This window comes from Tachyglossus aculeatus, chromosome 9 (assembly GCF_015852505.1).
Source record: "Tachyglossus aculeatus isolate mTacAcu1 chromosome 9, mTacAcu1.pri, whole genome shotgun sequence".
NCBI lineage: Eukaryota > Metazoa > Chordata > Mammalia > Monotremata > Tachyglossidae > Tachyglossus > Tachyglossus aculeatus.
The window spans coordinates 44147106-44165921 of record NC_052074.1 but is presented as its reverse complement, the minus strand read 5'-3'; the positions used below and the strand labels follow the sequence as shown (position 1 = coordinate 44165921).

The 18816-nt window shown below is 40.2% G+C and overlaps 1 protein-coding gene across 6 annotated transcripts in view; it reads left to right on the top strand.

The window, feature by feature from the left end:
- PRPF40A (pre-mRNA processing factor 40 homolog A) overlaps window positions 1-16518 on the top strand; it is a 43376-nt gene extending 26858 nt beyond the window's left edge. The window contains exons 6-24 of one of the 6 annotated variants that reach the window (XM_038750821.1): window positions 137-190; window positions 1248-1272; window positions 1978-2358; window positions 3267-3375; window positions 3809-3873; window positions 4523-4687; window positions 5444-5552; window positions 6659-6809; window positions 7797-7930; window positions 8321-8435; window positions 8626-8717; window positions 8835-8951; window positions 9317-9454; window positions 9867-9962; window positions 10596-10682; window positions 10771-10867; window positions 10954-11015; window positions 11355-11486; window positions 14260-16518. In XM_038750821.1, the coding sequence (XP_038606749.1) occupies window positions 137-190; window positions 1248-1272; window positions 1978-2358; window positions 3267-3375; window positions 3809-3873; window positions 4523-4687; window positions 5444-5552; window positions 6659-6809; window positions 7797-7930; window positions 8321-8435; window positions 8626-8717; window positions 8835-8951; window positions 9317-9454; window positions 9867-9962; window positions 10596-10682; window positions 10771-10867; window positions 10954-11015; window positions 11355-11486; window positions 14260-14352 (2222 nt within the window). In that variant the 3' untranslated portion in view covers window positions 14353-16518. Of the gene's footprint in view, window positions 1-136; window positions 191-1247; window positions 1273-1977; window positions 2359-3266; window positions 3376-3808; window positions 3874-4522; window positions 4688-5443; window positions 5553-6658; window positions 6810-7796; window positions 7931-8320; window positions 8436-8613; window positions 8718-8834; window positions 8952-9316; window positions 9455-9866; window positions 9963-10595; window positions 10683-10770; window positions 10868-10953; window positions 11016-11354; window positions 11487-14259 lie in introns of all 6 variants that reach the window. The other 5 variants (XM_038750818.1, XM_038750820.1, XM_038750819.1 and 2 more) reach the window with 5 other exon arrangements.
- The last annotated feature ends 2298 nt before the right edge of the window (window positions 16519-18816 follow it).

The following is an 18816-nucleotide window of genomic DNA, read 5'->3' as shown; positions in this document are numbered from 1 at the left end:
CTTTTTGTTAAAATTCAAGTGTTTGCAAGATTTTATAAATGCTGAAACATTTGGTGGGTTATTTTTTGTTATTGCTATAGAACCCGATTCTCTAGATTAAATAGATTTTTATTTGATTTGATTCCACTGAAACTAGGATACCAGAATACCATTGTTGCTGGAAGTCTTATTACAAAATCAAACCTGCATGGTGAGCTGCTTTGATAATTCATTTTCTGTCATTGTACTTACTTCTTATAGTATTTCAATTATCTACACTAACTAAGATTGGGCATTCTTACAATAACATTCAAACAAATCATTTTAGAATTAATTAGAATTGAATTGGTCTTGAAATTTTGTTTCACTGATAAGCCAGGAAAAGATATATTTTCCGTTCGTCCATAAATGACAAGCTGGCATTTACTCCACTTCCTAGATTGCTGGAGACATTCTGATAATATATGTCTCATATTAAACTCAGGTTGTTCAAAGAAGGATATCCTGTCCTGTCATCTTTCTGAATCCCTTTCATTCTCTGTCATAATACTAAAACTCTAGTGAGTGATGATTAATTGTACTTGAGGACGTTTGTTACAGACGTACTTAGGTAACCATTCCTTAAACTATAGATTGAAAGTGTTAGTGCATTTTTTGTTCAAATGACATGAACAAAGAAGTTTTAATTAGATGGTTCAGCTTTGTGGGCTGGGAAAGCACATTTAATTCTTCAGGTAAAGTCTGTGCATATGTGCCAGGATTTTCAAGTATTTAGGAAGAGGAACTTTAAGTTTTGTGCACCTTTTTAGAAGTGGAGAGAATAGATTTAAGGATGAAGGAGAAAATGGGTTTGCTTGATTTTTACTTTCCTGTTAAGGTAGCATTCACCTGACCAATTTACAACTAATGTTTTAAAAGGATACCTTACTTATGTGGATCTCTACTTCCGATGAACTTTGAAGTGATTTTAGGATAAACTGTCCTTAGGGAAAAGTTTTCATGTCATACAATGACAAGTACTCTTCCTAGCTCAGGGACTGAGACTGGGAGAGAGACTTCTAGTCTGAAGCGATAGAAGTGACTGAGACATTTTCCAAGAAAGACTTTGTAGTTTTCTGGGCAGAGATCTAGGTAGAAAAATCAGTGGATCTTGAAACGTACAATTTGGGGGCTTATTTCCTTTCTTTCTGAAATTTTCAGAAGTACACTGTTTAATTGCTGTTTTATGAAATACCTTGTTTTGAATGGTATTTTTTATTTTCTTATAGCTATGATCAAAGCTGAAGAAACCAGGTATGTAATTTTTTGTTTGTGTGTTTGCCCTTGCTTAGTCTTCTTTGTGACCATGGGCCAAGTCACTTAACTTCTGTGCCTGAGTTACCTCATCAGCTCATGGTCATGGGGTCTAATTCTGGCTCCGCCACTTGTCTGCCAGGCGACTTCGGGCAAGTCACTTCGCTTCCCTGGGCCTCAGTGACCTCATCTGCAAAATGAGCCCGATTGAGACTGTGAGCCCCACTCGATTTGCTTGTGTCCATCCCAGTGCTTAGTACAGTGCCTGGCACATAGTAAGCGTTCAGCAAATACCATCGTCGTTAACAGGCGACTCCCCCTTTTAGACTGTGAGCCCACTGTTGGGTAGGGACTGTCTCTATGTGATGCCAATTTGTACTTCCCAAGCGCTTAGTACAGTGCTCTGCACATAGTAAGCGCTCAATAAATACGATTGATTGATTGATTGATTGATTGATCAATGTATTCATCATTCTCTCGGCACCTAAGAGAATCCTTCTGGAATGGTTTATCCCTTCAACACCTGCCGTTTTTTCTTCCAAATAATACTTACGCTTGAAAGCCTCAAGCTGAGTTTATTCCTTGTGAATTTCTCCTGATCTCCAAACCCTTGAAGACCCACCCGTAATGGGTGCTTTTACGAACCAGGGCATTAGAATGAACCATATTGCTTTTTTTTTTTCTTTTTGTTAACACACCTAATAGTAAACAGGAAGATTCTCCCACAACGTCATCCGCACCTGTCCCTACAACAGAAATCACAAGTACGATGAGTACAATGGCTGCGGCCGAAGCCGCGGCCGCCGTGGTCGCCGCCGCGGCCGCTGCTGCCGCCGCCGCAGCCGCCGCGAACGCCAACGCCAATTCTTCCTCTGCCCCGGCCACGATGGTCACCGCCACGACTCCCACGGCCGGCGAGGGCGAGGTCACTTCCATTGTTGCCACTGTCATAGACAATGAAGGCACCACAACAATCTCAACGGAGGAACAAGCACAAGTTATCTGTACTCCTGCCGCTCAGGAGCAAAGTGCAGAAGCGGCCGCTAACGTGACGGAGGACGTGTCTAAGCAGGAGGCTTCAGCAGAGTAAGTACAAGTGCAGGAATCCAGCTTCGGTGGGGGAAGGAACTGCCGTGATTACTCGGCATGGCTTGCCCCACTCTTTGGCTCAACCTTTGCAGTTCCAAAACGGGAGAGGGTCATATAAGAAGTAGGGCTACCGTAAGGGGAGCACGAGGAAAAAAAGAGAGCGAAGAGAGTATTTGAGATTGCATCTCTTTCTCTTCTTGGATTCTCCCAGATAATGCCAGTAGCCCTCCCTCTTTCCACCTCCCCCTTCAATTTTATATCCAACATGGAGTATATAGCACCAGCCTATCCATGCAGCAGTAGTACGTTCTGACCCTTTTTTTTTCTTTCTACCCTGGCATGTGCCCCTGTCAGTGCTTACAAAAAATATTTTATTTCTTCCTCAAAAACCGGGGGAAATGGGGATTATGCAGTGGAGGCAATTTACGGTAGTTATGCTGTTTCGTGCTTTACTGTTGTAGGCTTAGTTTATCTTTTTTTTAGTCACAAACTGCTTATTCTAAATCAGATATATCCATTGAAGTATTGGACCCAAAGAGGGAACATATTATCTCTCTCCTTCCATAGGAACGTAACAAATCCTAAATTGTAATTGTAACAATATATATTTCACGTTCTAATATAAAATGGCTGTGAGTTCAGTCATTGAATTCCCATTGCCTTTGCTGGGAGGGGGAGAATGTTACAGATTAACTGGCTGGTGAAGCTGTCTTCCTTCCCCTCTTTACCATGTTCTTATATACCCATATGTACTGAGAACCCTAGAACCTAAATAAAGTTTTGTATTTAGATAGCAAATTTTTAAAAATATATTTAACTGAGGACAAAGTGGATTCATTCTCTTTCCATAACTTGGATGAAGTATTTTTTCAACAAAAAGAAAATGTTTTCATTACTCTTTACAGTTACACTCCCAAAAAGGAAGAAGATGATAACCAGCCTGCCAAAAAAACATATACCTGGAACACAAAAGAAGAAGCAAAGCAAGCATTTAAAGAATTGCTGAAAGAGAAGGTACTTAGTGATCTGATTATATTGAGATACCCTGTAATGTTATTTCCCACCTGAATTTGAATGACCAAGATTATCTATGAAAGTCTCCCTTGAAGACTTTCTAATTTGGGACCTGTGCAAATTTACATGGTTAGATTTTGAGAACAGTGGTGTCTTGAAACACTTTATTTTGAACATCTTTTAGACTGTGAGCCCACTGTTGGGTAGGGACTGTCTCTATATGTTACCAACTTGTACTTCCCAAGCGCTTAATACAGTGCTCTGCACACAGTAAGCGCCCAATAAATACGATTGATTGATTATGAAAAGCTCAAGTGTGTAATGTTATTTTATCACATGAAACTAAAGTTTTGGAACAGTAAAATGTGCTGCCCTAAGTCGAATACTTTATCTGAACTATTGAGTTAGCAATATTCATTCATTGTCTTCACAGAGAGTACCATCCAATGCCTCTTGGGAACAAGCAATGAAAATGATCATTAATGATCCCAGATACAGGTATTAAAATTTGCTTCTCTTCTTTTAGACTGTGAGCCCACTGTTGGGTAGGAACTGTATGTTGCCAACTTGTACTTCCCAAGCGCTTAGTACAGTGCTCTGCACAAAGTAAGCGCTCAATAAATACGATTGATTGATTAATTCTTAGTTGTCTTCAGCTCACATTCAGATAAATTAGACTTACAACATGCCTGACAGATGTAATCGTACAGGAAGTATCGGGCTAGTTTTCTAGTTCCTCGGACATCAAAACTATCCCTCGTAGCCCTGGGAAGGTTAATGAAGCTATTAACTTACTGCATCTTTAAAAAGAAACAGAGCATTTGTTTGTGTAATATAGTAAATTTTCAACAACCCACTCAGGTGCCCTGTTTGTGACCCACCCCTCAGGGTATTACTCTCTAAAGTCTTAAAATATTGATAACGTCATTTTCTGGCACAAATTTAATGCTTTAGTCCACTTCATACTAATAAAGTTGAATAGTTATACTAAAATAGTGTCGTTACATTTATCGGAAACAAATCTTTTCCTCCAAATTGGCACAAATTTATTGCAGCTAGCTTTTCAGGCCTGTAGCTTGTAAGTATCATATTTGCTTTGACAATTCAAATGTAATTTTCACTTAATATTCCTTTTCTTGCTATTCAGTGCTCTAGCGAAGCTGAGTGAAAAAAAACAAGCATTTAATGCTTATAAAGTCCAGACAGAGAAGGAAGAAAAAGAAGAAGCTAGATCAAAATACAAAGAAGCTAAGGAATCCTTTCAGCGTTTCCTTGAGAACCATGATAAGATGACCTCCACAACTCGATACAAGTAAGATTTAGGGATATGAAACCCTAGCCTCCTTATTTCCCTTTTAATCTCTTTTTGGTCTTTTAACATATAATTTTTCATTTGACTAAAAGAAACTAGGCACTTAGTATAAAAGTTAATTTAGTATTAGAAGTCGTCCATTTAACTCTTCATCTCTGTGTGTAATTTTATTGGGAGAACAAAAGCTTAGCAAGTTTTATTACCTAATAAAAAACTGAAACGAGTTAATTGGCTTTAGAACAAGGTTTGCTACATGGTGGTACTATCCATTTATTCCAAGCCTTTATGACTTAAATCCAAGTCGCATTCACAGTGTATTGTCCTGGGAGTTCAGGTTCCTCTGTTGGTGTGACTCTCCATTGCACACCCCAGGCCCGAATTGTCAATTTTGGGACTACGATAGTGTGCCCATAAAAATGAAGCTCGTCGCGGGTGGGGAATGTGTCTTGTGCTTCTTTCGTATGTTCCCATTGTAACATTTCTGAAGTGCTGGGACCGAGGCTTGTTCAGCTGAGGCGGGGAGAGGAGAGTCAGTCATTGTTTTGCTTGACCCTTAGACTTTTTCTTTCCCTTTTTACTCTCCTTTGCTGAAGGGGCAAAGGACTGAAAAGTCACCCTGATCCATTAAGCCCTTTAGTTTCCCGCTCCATATAGTATGCTCAGGACTGGGTAGGTGAATGCTTTTCTTATTTTCAGGCCAGAGCTGTTGTATGTTAGTCATTCCCTAATAATTTTTCTTTTTCTCTTGACAAACAGAAAAGCTGAACAAATGTTTGGCGAGATGGAGGTCTGGAATGCTATATCAGAGCGGGACCGGCTTGAAATTTATGAAGATGTCTTGTTCTTTTTGTCAAAAAAAGAAAAGGTAATTTTGAGTTCTCAACAGTCCTCCCCATCCAACACACACACCCCAACCAGCCACCCATTTTTCTTTGAGTTGTACAGGCATTCTCATTAGCACAGTGCTTTCTGTCTTCCACTATTGAACTTTGGTATATTGCAGGTATGTACAGAAAAACTCGGGTGATTTGCAAAAAGAATCTCATTTTAAGTTTAGTTGGAGTTACTGGATTTTATTGAATTTTTGCCCTCAACTGCTGCTTTGAAAAACAAAAGTTCACCCAGTTCTTACAGCCTGGCATAAATGCACTTCAGGATTTCTAATTAGAGTGTTTTGGGATGTTTCCTCCATTGATTTTCAAAATCAGTATATTTCCTTTGTGACAAATGACCAGATTTAAATATCGAAATCATGATATTCAAAAGAAAGTTTTTTTCAAATATAAGGGGGTTTAATTTTAACTGCTTTTTTGTCTTATCGGGGAATGTAGGAAATGAAAGATTTACTTCCTTTACAATAGTCTCTGCTACAGCTGTCTCAAGTACAGTGTTCTGCATCCAGTAAACATTTAATAATCCATCAACAATATTTATGGAGTGCTTACTATATACAGAGCACAGTGAACCTTTGAGAAAGTACAGTACAATAGAGTCAGTAGACATGATCCCTTCCCACAAGGAGATTACAGTATACAGTGGAAGACAGACATGAAAGCAAATTACAGACAGGGGAAATAGCAGTATATGTATAGTGCTGTGGGACTTGAGTGAGTAGCAAAGTGCTTAAGGGTTACATGGCCAAGTGCATAGTCATCACTGAGTACCATTAGTATGACTACAGGCCCCATGCAAGTAAAATAGATTGAGCACATTTTGCAGAATCTATTTAGGAACGGTGGGAGCCACTCAACTCCCCAGTGAAATTCACATAACCCAGTTCTTCCATAACACGTGTTTTCACTATGCATTTTGGATAAATGGAATGGTATTAGGGAATTAGCCTGTGTCCGTCTGGATAGAGCACATTGTGGCCAGAAGAGTGGTTGTGCCCCTGTATGTAGCATTCAGTCATGCATATTCCTCAAAGTGGGATTTGTCTAGAAAATAATGGAGTATTTTTCTTTGTTCCAGGAACAAGCAAAGCAGTTACGAAAGAGAAATTGGGAGGCACTGAAAAACATTCTTGACAACATGGCGAATGTTACGTATTCTACCACGTGGTCGGAGGCACAGCAATATCTCATGGATAATCCCACCTTTGCAGAGGATGAGGAGCTGCAGAGTAAGGAAAATTTAATTCAGAATTATAGAGTTGTAAGTGACTGCAAGATCAACTGGTCCAACTCCCTGCTTCCATGTAGGTGAATGATTAAACCATGTTGGACAGACACATGTCTAATTCTTAGCAAGGACTCCAGGGTTTGTGACTACACAACTTATTCCTCTGAGCTGCTTACTTATATTAAGAGGCTGAAAGATGCACAGTTCTCCTTTAATTCTAGGGTTGTGTTCTTGTGAAGTTCTGCATTCAGGAAAATTTGCACTGAAGTACTCACTGGTTTCAAAAGCGCACATATACACATTTGTTTCCTGGCATCACGTCTTCCTGAATCCATATATCAGGCTTTTGTCCTAAAGCTACCCAATTCCCTAGCAGCATTCTAGCCTAAATTTGACACCAGCTGCACAGCTGGATGGGGATCCCTAGGTACATTCCTGTCTGCAGGCCTTTTTAGCCTCAATTAGAAAGGCTAGGCAGTACTTTCAAGATGAAAAGTGTCCAAGCTCTCTGATCTGATCCTGTCTCCACTAGTGACACCAGAGCCAGGATGCAGAAACTTGCATTTATGCCTTTTGTTATTGCTTAAATATCTTTTCCGTAAGAGAACAAACATTACATCATTTTTTTCATGTTTTAAATTAAATTTAAAAGATTGCAGCCAAAGTATTGCAAGAAGTCAAGCGATACTTATTTCTAAATTATAATTCTACTGTAGCTCCCTACTAAATATTTTTGGCACTTGAAGTAAGGTTAAAAAAAAAAAGAGAGAGAAACCTGGAACTTCAGGTCACTAAACAGGAAATTCTCAAAGCTCCAAAAAAAATTAGCAATAATGAAGTTGGCCAGCAAATACTTTCAGGCTAGTGGTTCTGGACGTAGAAACATTTACTGATCAAACCCTGTCACTTTTTGGTTTTACCATATTGGTTTATAACTAGTTACGATAATTACTGCAAGATGACTTGGACCAATTTTTTCCCCCCATAGACATGGACAAAGAAGATGCGTTGATATGTTTTGAAGAACATATTCGGGCCCTGGAGAAAGAAGAAGAAGAAGAAAAACAAAAAAGTTTGCTCCGGGAAAGAAGACGGCAGCGTAAAAATAGGGAATCTTTTCAGGTAAATTACACTTTTGATTTTTTTTTTTTTCTTATTGGTTTTTAGAAATTATGATGTCCAAAAATCAGCATCAATTCACTATACGGGTCATAGATGCAGAGGCGACCTCTAGAATAAGGAGGTCCAAAAATGAGATCATCATTTTAACCAGGGGCTACAACTTTGTCACAGTATCATTGGCTGTTGTAAGCAAGTACTGAACGTTATTTGGGTTGCTCTCTTACGAAAATGAGATTTCGTTAAGGAGGAGCTCTCTCCAAAAAGGAGCCACGATTTGGATCCAAACTGAAGAGGAGCCTGCAGGAAAAGGAAAAAAAATCACAGTAGCTGCAGACCGCTCAGTCTGTCTTGGCATAAGAATAAACACCCATATTTGAATGTGTCTTTTAGATATTTTTGGATGAACTGCATGAACACGGACAGTTGCATTCTATGTCATCTTGGATGGAGTTGTACCCAACCATAAGTTCTGATATTAGGTTTACTAACATGCTTGGTCAGCCGGGTAAGATTTTTTATTTTCCCCGGTTGTTTATGGGTGAAATTGATAAAAGGGAAGGTGGTTGTGTTTTGGGGAGCTTGTGTTTTGTGGTGGTGGGGTTGTTTGTTGTGTTTTTTTTTTTTTTTTAAATGAAAAAAGTAATCGCAGCTCTTTGGTTAGAGCTAGCTTTTGACTTCTCTAGTTTTTTCATTAGGATCAACTGCACTTGATCTTTTCAAGTTTTATGTTGAGGATCTAAAGGCACGCTATCATGATGAAAAGAAGATCATAAAAGATATTCTAAAGGTAAAGGAAACTTTTGGGACGTGGCTGGCCAACAACTGCCCATAATGCAGTGAAATATAAGAAACTAATTGTGTGTGCCTACCCCTAGTTATGTTAAGAAATTTAATTATTTTACAGGATAAAGGATTTGTGGTTGAAGTGAATACCACTTTTGAAGACTTTGTTGCAGTCATCAGTTCAACTAAAAGATCTACCACGTTAGATGCCGGAAATATCAAACTAGCTTTCAATAGTGTAAGTTTCAGCCTTGAAAAGAACTAGCTTGTTTTGTTTTGTTGTCTGTCTCCCCCTTCTAAACTGTGAACTTGTTTGTTGGGTAGAGACTGTCTCTATATGTTGCCGACTTGTACTTTCCAAGCGCTTAGTACAGTGCTCTGCACACAGTAAGTGCTCAGTAAATACAATTGAATGAATGAACTAGTTTGCAGGTAAGCGTAGTGACTTTTGGGAGTGTTCACAGAGTAAAACTCTTTGAGTCTGTGTGCCACAGAAGTGATTTTGCTACTTGGAGAGGATGGTGAATATTGTTAGGGGCTGCTAGTTAACTAGCCACGCCAACTGATCGCCACTATCAAGTAATTGGATTCTCATTTCTTTAGTTGTTGGAAAAGGCCGAGGCCCGGGAACGTGAAAGGGAAAAAGAAGAGGCTCGTAAAATGAAGAGGAAAGAGTCTGCATTCAAGAGTATGTTGAAGCAAGCTGCTCCTCCAATAGAATTAGATGCCGTCTGGGAAGATGTATGTATAAGTACACTTACACTCTCTTTAGGTGTGGGTAATGTTTTTGTACCAGCCCTTTTGGTTAATGAACCAATAGGTCTGAAGTTGCAAAGGAAAATGTTGTTTTTGATTTGACTGCTTGTTCAGTGGAAAAATTTGAATACTGTTGAAGTTGGTCATAAAAGCAGTAGGCCATCTGGGTTTTTTCAAAGCTGTTTTATGTTGAGAAAAGTAGAAAGGTTTATATATAAGGTGACCTAGAGCCCAGATACTTTGGAAGTTGAATCCATTTTAGGCAAGATAGTAGTTGACTGTAGAATGCCTCATCTTCCATTCAGATCATAAATTGGATTCATGGTTGAATTTGTGTGTGTGTGTGTAGTTTCTTCTGGATCTTTTTATTTCATCTGTTTTATGTGCTCTTATTCAGATTCGGGAGAGATTTGTAAAGGAACCTGCATTCGAAGATATCACTTTGGAGTCTGAAAGAAAAAGAATATTTAAAGATTTCATGCACGTGCTTGAGGTGATTTATGCTGAATTCTCACTCACTATATTGTTGAGCCAATCATGCTTAGGTAGATGAGTGGCCTTCAGAGTGTGAAGAAAAAATTATATGAGGTCTATTTCAATCAAATATCTAAGAGTTCAAGTGGAAATTTGACTTCATGTGTGTTAGGGGAGAATTAGTTTAGGTGTGTGAAATGCGTGTAAATTGAGATGTCGATCACACATTTTAAATAGATTGCTAAAATTCAGAGGCAGAGACATTTAATCCAGTGTAGGACACTTGTTACCCATAACAGTCTTCACCTTTGCCACCTCCCCCATTCTGCTGCACACTTGGGAGCTAGGTCTTGATCAATGATAATAGGTGGTTCAAGAGGTACAGAATAGAGGGAAATGGCAAAATGACAGCCTTAAGGACAGTAATTAGAAGTGACAGTAAAAATGACATTAGCATAATCTGTGGTCAGTGTAGGCGTATGTATAAATTTTATGTAAGCTCTGTGTAAATGTGCTTGTGGTTTTTCTGATCATGTCTTATCATCTGGTGTACTGTGGGGGAAGAAAATGCTCCTCATCTAATGAGAGATCCTGGTTGAGACAATCATAATTCCTAATAGTTTTTCGTGCTTTCCCCCCTTTCAAACTACAGCATGAATGTCAGCATCACCATTCAAAGAACAAGAAACACTCTAAGAAATCTAAAAAGCATCATAGAAAGCGTTCCCGCTCTCGATCGGTAAGCCCATTCATAGATCGAGCCTGGCTTTTTACTTCACCACTTCTTATGATCTTTCCCTGATTCTCTGAATAATTCATTCTTTCAGGGTTCGGAATCAGATGATGATGATAGTCATTCAAAGAAAAAGAGGCAGCGTTCAGAATCCCGCTCAGCTTCAGAGCGCTCTTCAAGTGCAGAATCTGGTGAGCTTTCTTAATTTACTTCATTTGAATGACTGATATCTATCTGGTCCCCAAATATAATATCTCCTTGCTTTTATGTAATGCAGAGAGAAGTTATAAGAAGTCAAAAAAGCATAAGAAGAAGAGCAAAAAAAGGAGGCACAAGTCTGTAAGTAAATTTCTTCATTTGGGGCATTGCCTGTGCACTTAAACTTCACTGACTTAAGTGTCCTCAGGGACAGAATAGAAGTAGCTCTTGATTCCGGATTCTGTTCTAACAAAACATTACTGTTGGATTTTACTTGAATTTGCAAATGAAATTCACAGTGAAGCAGTGATTGGGTGAACAGAGTTGTGAATTTAGCAGATGGAAGTAATTGGGTTTAGAAACCATTCGATCTATTGAAGCAAGTGAAAATGCAACAAGGAAGATGTATCTTCCTTTTTTCTAAGTGATGAAATTTCAAGTTGTATCACTACCCAAAAACTGGAATCGTGCTTTATACAGGATTCTCCGGAGTCTGATGCTGAACGGGAGAAAGACAAGAAAGAGAAAGATCGAGAAAATGAAAAAGATAGAGCTAGACAGAGGTCTGAGTCAAAACACAAATCACCTAAAAAAAAGACCGGAAAGGATTCTGTGAGTATTTCTAAGGTTTCACTGGATGTGTTTTAAGTTAAAATCTCAGAACGTAGGTATAGGATTGGTTATTATTGCAAAGGCTACAGTTGGACTTTCCCCTTGTATTTGCCTGTAATTGCTATTAGTGTACAGATTTAAGTACACTGCCAGTAGGAAATCGGATGCATGAATTGATCCTGTAAATCTTTTCTTCTGAAATATTTCTCTGTTCCCCATGGGGATCAGTAGATGGTAGTGAAGATACAGGGAGAATTTAGGCAGCTGTACCCGGGAGAGTTTTGTTGCGGTGACAGCTATAGTAGGGATTCTGTAGTGAGGAAGTTAGTGTAGAAATCTGAAGCGGCGGTGAAGTTTCAAGGCTCTTTTTCCCATAATGTTTACTCTCCTGAGACTGGGGACTGTTGAGTTTCAAATGGGCAGCCCCTTAAACTTTTCACAGATGGGGTACGAGAGGTGGGAAAGCACATTGGAACGTGTGCTTCCTCTTTAAAAAATGCAAATGAAAAATGTGGATTCCAGCCAAATGATTGAAACCTTGAAGGAAGCAGAATTTCCGGGTATTGTAGATCCAGATTTTTAGCCTCCTACTTAAAAACAGTAATGGCGTTTAAAATAGTATCTGAAGTTGGGAACCATAGGATTCTTTCATTTAATGAATGAAGCAAGTGAAATAAGGTTTCCAGCGTTCTTGGGGTGGTTGCCTTTTTGGACAAGGACTCTTCATAGATGTTAAGGGTTTCTCCTGGTGCTTATGAGCATGTAGAGAATTGAAATAGTTTTTAAGGAAAGACTCCTGAGGGTTGAACAGATTTGTTCAGCTACTTAGGAGGCACCTGGAATCACATCCCCTGAAATGTGCTGCTGGTTTCCCGACTTGGCCTCCAAAATTGGCTGCCTTATAGTGAGTCATCGGGACCATCAGTGACAACTGCTTTAGGGGGGAAAGGTCTTGACACTCCCAGGTTAAGCGTAAGTACAGTCGAAACAGAAATGTTCTCAACCTCAGTCTTGCCCAGAAGCGCAGACACGGAGGTGTTCCTATGCCAGGCAGAGAATGTGTCTACCAATTCTCTTGTACTCTCCCAAGTGCTTAGTACAGTGCTCTGCACACAGAAAGCACTCAATAAATGTCATCGATGATGAATGCAAACCTCATCAGTAAAGGAGAAGCCCTCGGTTTCAGAGAGCCTCTTCCTGCATTGGCCCCAGCCTGCAGCCCCATCAAATCCATTGGGTCATTTCACAAACAGCCACCTGAAGGACGGCGTCCCAGTGCCAATTTCACTAACTAGTCTGCGATACCATGTGTGTTTGCTGCAGAAATAAGAGGCTGTTAATGTGCAGATCCAAAGACGATTTTCTACCCTAGGAAATGATAATCCTGGCTGGATCTTCGCCACCTCCTTCACTATTCCTTATAAAGGAATAGTGTTTGTGTTTGATCACAGTAATATCTGTTGCATATTTTAAACCTATAGAGGGAAGGAATTGTGTCAGTTGGACTTGTTTTGTACCGTGCTCAGCAGACATGCATGGGTCTGCACAACCCGTGGTTCGGAGCCAGAATTGTAGTTGCCAAGCTATTCCTGGCCAAATCAAGAGTCCAGTTTCCTTTTTTGAGGTAGTGTTCTCTTAAACCTAACAAAGTTGTGGGCTGCGCTACCAAATTATCTACTTCTTAGGTATCCTTTCTCAGCATAACAGTTGTCTGCAGTCAAATCCAGTTAGCTTGAGATTGGAACAGAAAGGAGAAACTTTGAATTACCCCAAGCTGGAAACTCTTTGGCACCTCATTATAACAGTTTAGCGTAATAGAAAGAGCCTGGGCTTGGGGGTGGTCAGAGGACCTGGGGTGTGATCCCAGCTCTGCCACTTATTTGCTGTGTGACCATGGGCAAGTCACTTAACTTTTCTGTGCCTTAGTTTCCTCATCTGTAAAATAGGGATTCAGTTCCTGTTCTCCCATCTGCCTAGATTGTGGGGCTGGGACTGGGATTGGCCTGATCAGCTTGTACCTTCCCCAGTGCTTAGAAAAGCGCTCAACACGTAGCACTTAATAAATACTGTTGTTATTATTTATAATAATTAACTTTGATTATTAATAATAACAACAACAATGACCACACTTGACTAGCTTGCTGTTTTAGTGTGTGGCACTGATCATGACTACTGGCCAAAAAGGAAGAATTTTCAAGCTCACCTCTCCTCTGCATCTTAAACTACTGGCTTCGTTCACATTAACCGGCCAGTCCCCGAAGGCGCAAATACTGGGGCGGGGGAGGGATTTTACAGGAATTCTCTGTCCGCTGTATCTTTGAATTAGTATTTACTGAGTCCTTATTGTGCGCAACACTGTGCTGAGCGCTTGGGAGAGTGCCCTAGATTGTAAGTAAAGCTTCTGAACTTTGTTTTTGAAGAGTATTTCTACAGTTGGTACTTTGAAAAGACCTTGATTTGATAGAACTAATGGAATGTTTAGGACTTTGCAGTTAGAGTTAACTTTCGGTCTCCAGTTAATGGAAGTCATGTACTTAGCTCAGAATTTTCACATCGTAAAATACTCAAGCTTTTCATGTCGTTCCATTGCTTTCAAGAAAAGAAGGAGCCTTTGAAAGAACGTAAGTCTAGAGCGTACTCTCTTCTTTTTCTAATGTTGTTATAACCCAACAGTGGAGCACAAAATTCCGTTTGTAAGTGAAAATAGATTAAACATGGGAAATGTTTGTCACGTCCAAAGCCATTAAATACTGTTAATTCACTGTCTTTCCAGGGTAATTGGGATACTTCTGGCAGTGAACTGAGTGAAGGGGAATTAGAAAAGCGGAGAAGGACCCTCTTGGAACAGCTGGATGATGATCAGTAAAATAAGATACCAAATATATGTTTACAAAATGACAAAATAAAGAGAAACGTACATAGTGCAGGACAGGGATTCTGATGTTTTAAGTTCCATTGAAGCAACACTGGTTTTTAAGTGTGTCACAGGAAGAAGTGAATTTCAGGAACGTTGCAAAGGATTTGACTTTTAAATCTGCAGAAGCAAAGGAAATTCCAACACCAAGGTGAAAACCCCTCTGTGTCTGTCCAGAGAACCACAAGAAGATCCCAGCGGCCGTGATCCCCTTTAGAGGGCCCTGTGGCTAATAGTGCTTCACTACTTCTTCCCGTTCCTTCCTTTTGTGTTCTAAAGTCAAAACCGTGCTATTATTTTGGGGAGGGGGAGGGGGGTTTGTATTTTTTTCCAGCGGTTTGATTGGCTTTGCAGAAGATGGATTTTGAGGATATAATGAAACCATTTTTGATGTTTAGTGGTACAAAAAAAGGAGCACCAGCAACAGATAAGATGGCTTTTTTGTGCGCTACCAGTTTAGACTGATGTGAATTTTTATGGCAAAGACATACTAAAATTAGGGGTTTACAATGGCAGGCTGTTAGACCCTTAACTATAGTGGAACTAACAAGGGGCTGCTGCAAAGATAACCACCATTGTTAGTTTTCAACACCTGAGTGATGAGAGGGGCTGTTATGAGGGCATTATTTGAACACCTGTTTCGAGATGATGTTAAAAATATTAACATCAAATCAAATTGTAAATTACTTTAAAAGTGTTGCCTTAAGGACCTATTAAAGAACGGGCCACCACATTTTAAGTGACAGTTGCAATATTCTTGTCTTAAAAAAAAAATGAAATGATTCTTGTTTCCTCTCCCCTCACCCCTACTTTGGGTTTTCATTGAGGACAAGTTCTACCTTCCCTCCTCAGTGAGAAATATTGACTTCTCTGGTACACATTCTGAAGCATTTCTGATTGGAATATTTTTGTACATTTTTATCAATTATTAAACCTTCTCTTCTAGCGTGTACTAGTATTTATTTCTACTTAAAATACTCTGTACAGCTCTAACAAAGGCATACTTTACGATTAGTTCAGTGGCACAACAGTGTAATGTATTTGCTCTGAAACCTTTAGAAGAGTTTCACAGTCATCTCCCTTCCCATGTACTTCACTACGGTTTTCTAATGACACGCTTGTGAGTATTATAAATCAATGCATATAAGGTCCCCTTATCTGAAATTTGTGCTTTGAACTACAGTGTTGATGTGGAATATTTTGCTTAATGTTTTGGTTTAAGAATGGATAAAGCACCCATTTTTATGAGTAGCTTCAGAGAGCGGTGTCTTTTGTTATTTGAAAGATGAAGCCCTGGTTAGGAGACTTGCCTTCCCTTGGGGTAAGGACCCTTCATAAAATGAGATTTTTTTTTTTCTTTCCAATCCAACCATGCATAGGCCGTATTTGGTGCAAGAACGATGTGGTCGCTCAGTGCCGGATTAACCCTTCTTCTGTTAGTTTAATCGGAGAAACATCCCTTCTGTAGAGATGGGTCAAGTGAGACTCGAAGTAAGTCTCCCTTCACTGTACGGAAAGGGAAGGATGGTTTTATGTAGTGCAAACGGGGATATGATTCCCTGTTTGACCAGTTTAAATGGTTTCAGCTTAGAGGAAAATCGCAGGAAATTGTGATTATTCTAGGGTTTTTTGGATGGTTCTTTTTTTACCCCCATTTCTGCAGTCATTTTCTACTGACGCATCCTGACGTCTGTCTTGGTTGTGCAGGAGACTTGAGACTAGAGTGAAACTTGTGTGAGAGAATGGGAATTAATCCTAACGGGATCCCTTAAGGTTTTATTTTCCTGTTTTTAGAAGTAGAGGCTATTGTAAAGTTTATGGGGGTGGGGAGTTTTGATTTGTTTTTAGTTTCTGACAGGGAACCCCCATTTATGTTTGGGATTACAATGAACAGTGCTAATCAAGTCCAATATTCGTTTGCCATGGAATTAGAAGTGGGAAAATCTTAAAATGCTTATAATTTTGTGCAAAGGTAGTTATGCTTGGCAAGGCAGTTTAGAGTTTGTGTAAGACACTTTTGCTTTTATAATTTTCATGGAGGAAAATTTTTTAAGTAAATATTACTTTAAAAGTTTTTGTCTTTATTTTTCCATTAAAATAAAAAGCTGTATATAATAAGCATTTTAGCATGTCCTCATGTATCTTTCTGGATTTCTTAAAGATCAGTTTTATGCATAGATCCTGGAAACTGACATCCCTGCTAGAGAGGCCATTAACTCCCATCTTTCTTTCAAGAGTTTTCTGTAGGTGAACTGCAAACTGATAGTTCAAGCAGATATAAGCATCCGTGCTTCTTTCCTTATGGTCACTAGAGCCATGCAGATTAGCACTGGCCTCAACAACAACAGCAACAACAACAAAAAAAGACCAGGCCCTAATGGAAATTGTGCTCTAGGCCAGGAAAGGAAAATAAGTTGAATTCAAATCAAAACCCACAGTGGTGGTGTGTTTCGAGAAGTTAGTTCTACATATGATCATTGGATTCGTCATCTCCAAGACCCTGGCTAAGTATGAATCAAATCTTGACTTATTTTCTGTTTCCTCCATTTTATGTAGAAGTGAACTGCCTTGGGTTTAAATTGACCTGTCATGCATGTGTGGTGTTTGAGCTGCACACAGCTAAGCCTTCCTCCCCCTAACCCCCGGGCCTGGTTTACACACACCCGACCTAGTGACTCTTGAACAAGTAAATCCCAAATTGGGGCGAAGGTTTTGACGTGATTTGCAAACCAAGTAGCTCTTCCTAGGTTTTCGAATCCCAAGTCTTCATTAGTCTGCATTCCAGGAAAAGCAGTAGTTCCTCTCAGTGACTTATAAAAATGATTAGAAGGCAGTGTGGTCTACTGGAAAGAGTGGAAGGCAGGGGACCTGGGTTCTAATCCCAACTCTGCCTTGAGCAGTCATGTCGCTTTTCTGGACACCAACTGCCTCATCTCTCTTTGTCTCATATTCTGGGGGCAGGGCCTGTGTTTGATGGAATTGTTTTGGATTTATCCCAGTGCCTGGCACAGTAAGCATTAGTAAATGACCAACACTTTAATCTCCTGGGCAGATACAGTGGGAAAGAAGCCTTTTACCTGCCCAGAAGCAAATCTGTTGCACTTCTACCAGTAGAAGTGGAAAGCTGATTCACAGATTCTTCTTGCTTTCAGTTGGCACAAACACTTTAGCTGTTGTTGCCTAGACAATTTCTGGATCGCCCTCGCCCTGCTAGGAACCTTCTCCGGATTGTGGTCACGGCCTCCATTCTCCTCCTCGCTGCTCTAACGCTTTAGAGCAATGGATGTCAGTAATGGTTGGGAGGAAACCATGATTCCCCCAACAGTGCCAAACCGATGCTGTGTCTGCTCTGTTGAAGACAGTGAGAATAGTGCTAGCACAGATGGTAGGTGACGACTTCTGTAATTGCAATGCAGGCCCCTCTAGATGGTAAGCTCGTTGGGGACACATGCGAATGGGTTTATTCATTCAATCGAATTTATCGAGCGCTGCACTAAGCACTTGGGACAGTAGCGGACGCATTCCTATTGTTACATTGTACTCTCCCAAGCGCTGAGTACAGTGCTGTGCACACAATAAGCACTCAAATATAGTTGTTCGCTAGGGCACAAAGAGTGCTGTGATGTGTGTCTGGCCTCTTTTACAGGGTGGAGTTGAATAGTATTCCTGAAGGGCTTACAAGCTGTGTTGCAGTGAAGGAGGCCCAGAAAGAGTAGCTCCTGAAACTGAACAGGGTTTTGATGAGCTCTGGCATTACTAAACCCTGGCTGAATGGATTGCCAGGGTACAATCTAGCGGACGCATTCCTATTGTTATATTGTACTCTCCCAAGCGCCGAGTACAGTGCTCTGCACACAATAAGCACTCAAATATAGTTGTTCGCTAGGGCACAAAGAGTGCTGTGATGTGTGTCTGGCCTCTTTTACAGGGTGGAGTTGAATAGTAGTCCTGAAGGGCTTACAAGCTGTGTTGCAGTGAAGGAGGCCCAGAAAGAGTAGCTCCTGAAACTGAACAGGGTTATGATGAGCTCTGGCATTACTAAACCCTGGCTGAATGGATTGCCAGGGTACAATCTAGCAGACGCATTCCTATTGTTATATTGTACTCTCCCAAGTGCTGAGTACAGTGCTCTGCACGCAATAAGCACTCAAATATAGTTGTTCGCTAGGGCACAAAGAGTTCTGTGATGTGTGTCTGGCCTCTTTTACAGGGTGGAGTTGAATAGTAGTCCTGAAGGGCTTACAAGCTGTGTTGCAGTGAAGGAGGCCCAGAAAGAGTAGCTCCTGAAACCGAACAGGGTTTTGATGAGCTCTGGCATTACTAAACCCTGGCTGAATGGATTGCTAACCTTAGAGCCACACCTACCCTGGCTGGTGAAATGGGGGTGACTTCGCTTGGCTCCGCACAAGATGGGGT